This window comes from Ruditapes philippinarum, unplaced genomic scaffold, assembly GCF_026571515.1.
Source record: "Ruditapes philippinarum isolate M1 unplaced genomic scaffold, ASM2657151v2 ctg7665_1_1_1_1, whole genome shotgun sequence".
Classification (NCBI taxonomy): domain Eukaryota; kingdom Metazoa; phylum Mollusca; class Bivalvia; order Venerida; family Veneridae; genus Ruditapes; species Ruditapes philippinarum.
The window spans coordinates 38-5,986 of record NW_026852023.1 but is presented as its reverse complement, the minus strand read 5'-3'; the positions used below and the strand labels follow the sequence as shown (position 1 = coordinate 5,986).

The window sequence follows — 5,949 nt, the reverse complement described above, 5'->3', positions numbered from 1 at the left end:
TTCTTTACAGTGCGTGAAATTTACTGCGTATTGAATGTCTTTTAAAGTATCGAACGAATGTTAACAAAAGAAGTATGATTAAAATAAATATATTTAGGACTTCATGATTTCATGGTCATTTTAATAAAATTTAAAATGACACTTTAGAAGATTGAAATTTTACAATATAGCATTCATAATTTGACGCGAGGTATCTTGGTTGATTTTTCGCCACCGTAATGAGCTATTTAATTTGTATTGAACTTAGTTTGTATTGAACTTTGTATCTTTGTCATTTAAATTATCTGTATTATTTTGTATACATACGTTTTATGATAAATAGATATAAGAAATGGACGTTGAAATAAGTTTATCAATTTGATAAGAGAGTTGACCAGGTAAACCTTACAACAACAACAACAAAGAAGAAGAATAAGGAACTATCGGCTTATAGCTTAATAGTTTAGTAACCTACTGATCGCTGAATATTAGAATTGATTATCATTATATAAGCATATCTGTGGATGTTTCTGTTCATGTAATTACTATTATCATGTTTTAATGTAAATTTCTGCCAAAGCTAGTGCCAGGGACGCAAACGATAGCGTGTATACATTGTATATAGTGGCAATAAACAATAAAATAAGATACATGTATATAAGAAAAATAGTGAATATTGACAAACTTGACCCAATTCTTGATCACACTTTTATACTATACGAATTTCTCTCAATTTTGAATAGCTAAATTACATTTTATACCCGTTTAAAACACGTTTTAAATCTTAAGGTATTACGACCCAAAATTATGGTTTCTTCTTAAAATTTATGAAATCTGTATAAAAATGTTACCCTACCATGTGTCTGACCATTTTCCTACTTAGGGAGCCCAATTTAAAAAATCCTTAAAATTTACCCAAATGAGTGCCTGTTTTCAAAGTTTTCCTAAATTTTTAAAGAAGTATATTGGTTGATCTTGTAAAATATTAAATACTTTTACCGTCTAGTTTTGATTTTATTACACTTTTAAAATATCAGGTACCATATTTATTTCTAGATTTAGTATAATTTAGCCAATAAATACCTATATAAATTTAAAAAAATCAAAATTGAACACTTTTTTCTTTCCAAATGGGATATGAGAGATACATAAATAATGTTAAAAAAAAAAAGAAAGAAAGAAAAGTTGACCCTTCTGGGGATTGAACCCACGGCCCTCATTTTCAATGTAGTTTAACAGTAGTTCTAGCCTATTTGAATACATTTCAAAGCGGAGGTAATGCATTAGGATGTACATGTGTAATACCTTAATATTGTATTCCTCATGTTTGTTTGTTTGTTGATGTTGTTGTGGTTTTTGTTTATTTTTCAATGTACTTAAAGCATATCTTGAATCATATAAGTCAAGTCTTATTAATGGAAATACAGATTCCTTGTTCGAAGTTTTCAGACATCGCATAAACAGTCAATGTCGTTTGGGAACTTGTAATGATTTATCAATCAAATTAAAGACAATTTTTTAGGTTCTGTGTAAGAACATTCAGTTCATTATCAAATGAATCAAAGACAATCATATTCAGTTTTTTCTTGTTTGTTCCTTTATCAATTTATTTATCAGTTTATGTAATCTTTTATTTATCTATTTATGTAATTATTATATTTATTTTAATTACGTCATTGTTGTTTAAGTACTTTCGTATCAGTTTTTCGCATAATAATTGTTCTCTGTAGAATTAACTACTACAAAATATAATATAAAGTTTAAAAATCAAGGGTGCAGTTTTAAACATATTTTTAAGTGTTTAAAATCACGCATTTAAATTTTTTTATAATGTATTCGTTTATTTATTAAATGGCTTATGCAATCTACTTATGTTTCAAGATTCAAAGTATGTGTGCCTTGCTGGGGGATGTCGTTGTACATCCTGGACCACAATGTAAACAAGTATTTTTACTTTATAGTATCATCATTTGTTTATGAGTGCATGTCCTGGTACATATGAATTATGTTTTATAGCTACATGTGTTTGAAATATTTTAAATCTATTCATATGATTATTTTAATACTTTCTTATAGTTATTATTCTCATCACTAGTCTCTAAGATTATTTATTAATTGTCTTAAAGCTTCACAGTCCGTATTATAGTATTTCAGTATGTCTTCAGGACTATAAGATATTGACACTCATGCTTTACCATAAAATGCCGTGTATCTTACATTGTGGTATAAATTATCTAAAAAAAGATATTTGTATCATCATGACTTAGATAGTGACATGCATTATATGACATACTTATTAGATATATTATCGTGGCAAAACAGAGCAACAAAATAAGACAGCAGGCTGTTGCTTAGAGGTTATTGTTACCTTCATTGTTAACTTGTAACTATGTTTGGGCATTTCAAGGAAAGACAGCGGCTTAAATAAGTAGAGCTTTCTTCACTTACATAAATAGTGTGAAAATAGGTTTGTGCTTTAGTAATTTGTTACCGGGCGATATAAGATTTCGTTCATTTATGTTATTTTTGCGTTTCACAATGGTCTAGAGCGGGAGGTCACGAGTTCGAATTCAAGCTACAACGAGATACTTCCTGTTGATTCTTCGACTATTTGTTTTGAGCTAAACATATCCGTTGGAAAATAAAGCTGCATATAATAAATAGTGTATGATTTGATACACGAAATAGTTTCAGGGAAAATATTGGATATATCATGTCGAGTTATGTGCCACTGAATTTGAAAATTGTGCTTATTTCAAGGGCAAATAAGACAAAAAATGTTTATTCTGCATTTCAAGTAGCTGACTGTTGTGCAAAATAGGTTATGGCTAGTTTGTAAAAAAGTTTGTTCTTTACTGAAAGCTAGACAAATTTCATTAAAAATGGCATCTTTTTCAAAATTTCTACTTCAAGTGTGCATGTAGCGGACACAAATATTTTATGAAAAGCAATGAAATTTGAAACGTGACAAAGGACAAAAATAAAAAACAGAAATTTAAAGTAATAGTAAAAATAGAATTTATAGGTCTTATGTACAGGTAATCTGCCCTTGAAATAATCAATAAAGCTATGAAATCAAATTCAAGGAAAGTTACCCTGAAAATGGGGTAAGTTTCACCAATTATTTTTGTCTAAATCGTTTATGATAAATTGTATTATATTGTATGAGCATTCAAAGTTTGAATTTATTCTAATATGTTATATATTTAAGCTACCGTGTGCTAATACATAAGATTTGAAAGAGAAATATTTGACTTAAAGTCAATTCCATGTACATTCGAAAAAAGTTATTACATACAATTCCTTTATGTACTATTTAAAAGCTACTTATCCGAACAATGATATTTCAATATAGCACGAAACGAAAGGAATTTAAATTTCAAATCAAAATTATTGTAAGAGAAATGTTGAAAACATCATCAATGTAGTATAGCGTATCAAGTTTGATATAAAGAAATGACAAGCCGTTGCTATTTGTCAATATATAATTCAATAAATGAAATCATGAGTTGGCCAACCTTAGAAAATAAAACAGCCGTTTTATTGGTTTCACATCTTTCTCTGTCAGTATATAAAGTCTAAATCTTCTCAAATCTTCCAATACAACGTCGCGGGAATATCAAATGGAAGAGATAATAAACCAGAAGGTAGATGGGAATATGTTTAACAATACGACACTTATTGCTGACAATACAGCCGAGATGATTTTCGACGAGCATTGGAATAATCTGAATGATACAATGACTGATGTATTACATGATAATGATAGTTATTACTTTGACGAACCCAACAATCACGGACCATGCGAAACGTACGACTACTTGTATGATGACTATTACCTGGACACATTCGAGGAAAAAATTATCACAATATCTGAGTATATACGATTAACTATTTGGATAGGGTCCCTGTCTAATATTCTTATCATTTTCATTTTGATGAAACAAAGGAATCGTAAATTTTCGACAGCGGTTTTCCTGATAGCACTTGCTGTCGCGGATTTAGCAAGTGGTTTTTACACCTTAGTGCAATGGCTACAAGGACATCGCATTATTGCTGAAGCCTACTCAGAATTTGACTGTTTCCTGCGAAAGTATATAGGGATAGTTTTTATAAGTATATCAAATTGGTTACTGGCTGTTATCTCAATTGAAAGATGTTTATGTGTTGTATTTCCATTTGATGTGAAGAAAATATGTACAGTCACAGTATCCAAAATTACAGTCGTAATGGTATGGGCTGCAGTCGCAATAGTGGAGGCTATTTTGTTTACATCAGCATTGCAAAGCAAATACGGTACTGACTTAGAAATCGATGACAAAAACTGTTTTGATGAGGATTATGCCTATATGACTGACACAGTATGTGAAGTTGTTGCCCTCAATGAATGGAACGACACATTCTACACTATCGCGTCAACCCTCTATAGCGTTTTTCTGCCATATTCTATCATTATGATTTGTTCATGCATCACAGTATATTATTTGAAAACAGTCAGCTTACAGAATAAGATAAAGAAAAAGAAATCAGTTGTGAAGATGATTCTTACTTAAAACATTATATTTTTGGTGACAAATTTGCCAGAGATGATTTTGACATTTATAGCGGTTTTTGAGTATAGGATTAATGATGTCGCGGACGTAATTGCTGCCAGATTGAGAGAACTGAACTTTGCTGCTAATTTCTTTGTTTATTTTTTCAGTGGCTCTAGGTATAAAAGTGAACTAAAAGAATTTTTTGCAGGATTTTTGTGGAACACCGTGAGGATCAAATCGATCATCCTAACGAGACTTCGTATTCACGCTTAGACATTTGATTTACAATTTTTCGATATACCTGTACTTATTTTTTTTGTAATCTTCATTTATAAAATCTCCGTAAGTACGGACATCAAAACAATTCATTTAAAGTCTTGCGTTATAATTGATAATTATTATCTTTTTTTCTACCACCATTTATTACCTTTCAAGTCAAAAGCCTAATGCAAGCACAATGTTTTGCTCAAAATCACCAAACCTTTCTGTTACAGGACTTTTGAGGTTTCTATTCTTTCGTGTTTTTTTCTTTAATAATAATAGCTTTTTTGTGGGTTTTTTTTCGTCATTTTTGTGTTTTAAGATTTAAAATTGTTACTGTTGTACATTTTTGGTTTGGTTTTAATTTTTTGTTTTGTTTATATTTTGTTTTTTATTTGGTTGATTTCTTATATATTTGATGATTCACAAATTCCTATGTGCTTCCGGTTGTTGTATTCCGTGATAATATTCAGTAGCTGAAGACTTGAATGTAGATTTGTATGTTTTGATGGATGGATGAAGGGATTGGTGTTTGAACGCGCGAGTGTGCAAGCGTTCGAGGGACAATCAAGCGTTAGTAGACTGTTCATTTAGCGGCATTATTTTTGCATTTCTTTGGAACATTAAATGACTGTCCTCACAGGTGTACATTTTCAAAAACATATATTTTATATTGTTCGCTGTAAAGTCAGTGAGTGTCGACAAAACGCACATCCGCAGGCCTAGAGCACATAAAAAGAGGCTTCTTATACTTTTTTGAATTAAATGGCATTCATTTTGAAGGCCTTTTCAATAGCGTATAACTTCGTCAAAATTAATGTTTGCTGCCCTGTGTATTTTTTGACGTCATTTGTCGGTGTTTATTTATGGATATTAAAAAAATTCAATAACGTTGTCACTAACCTACAAATCAAATCATCACGTCTATGAGAGACGTCGAGGTAAGGGCAGCCATTAAATTATGTGTGGATGTGACAAGACACCAGGATGCTACAGATTTCCAGTACAACTCAGAAATGCATTGGGACGCTTTTCTTTAAGTGAGACCGGTGTTTTCGTGAATAAAATTTCCCTATATCTCATACAACCAGCGATTTATATGCCGAATATACAAATACAAACTCGAATTTGTAAACTTATTCTAGACCTTCCAATGAGAAAACGATCAGAAAAA

The 5,949-nt window shown here is 30.6% G+C and overlaps 1 protein-coding gene across 1 annotated transcript; it reads left to right on the top strand.

The window, feature by feature from the left end:
- Positions 1-3,602: 3,602 nt before the first annotated feature.
- Positions 3,603-4,340, top strand: LOC132746928 (thyrotropin-releasing hormone receptor-like; the record flags this gene model as incomplete). Its single annotated transcript, XM_060736212.1, has 1 exon — positions 3,603-4,340. A coding segment is annotated over exon 1 (738 nt), but the record flags the coding sequence as incomplete, so codon positions are not given.
- Between the last annotated feature and the right edge of the window lie 1,609 nt (positions 4,341-5,949).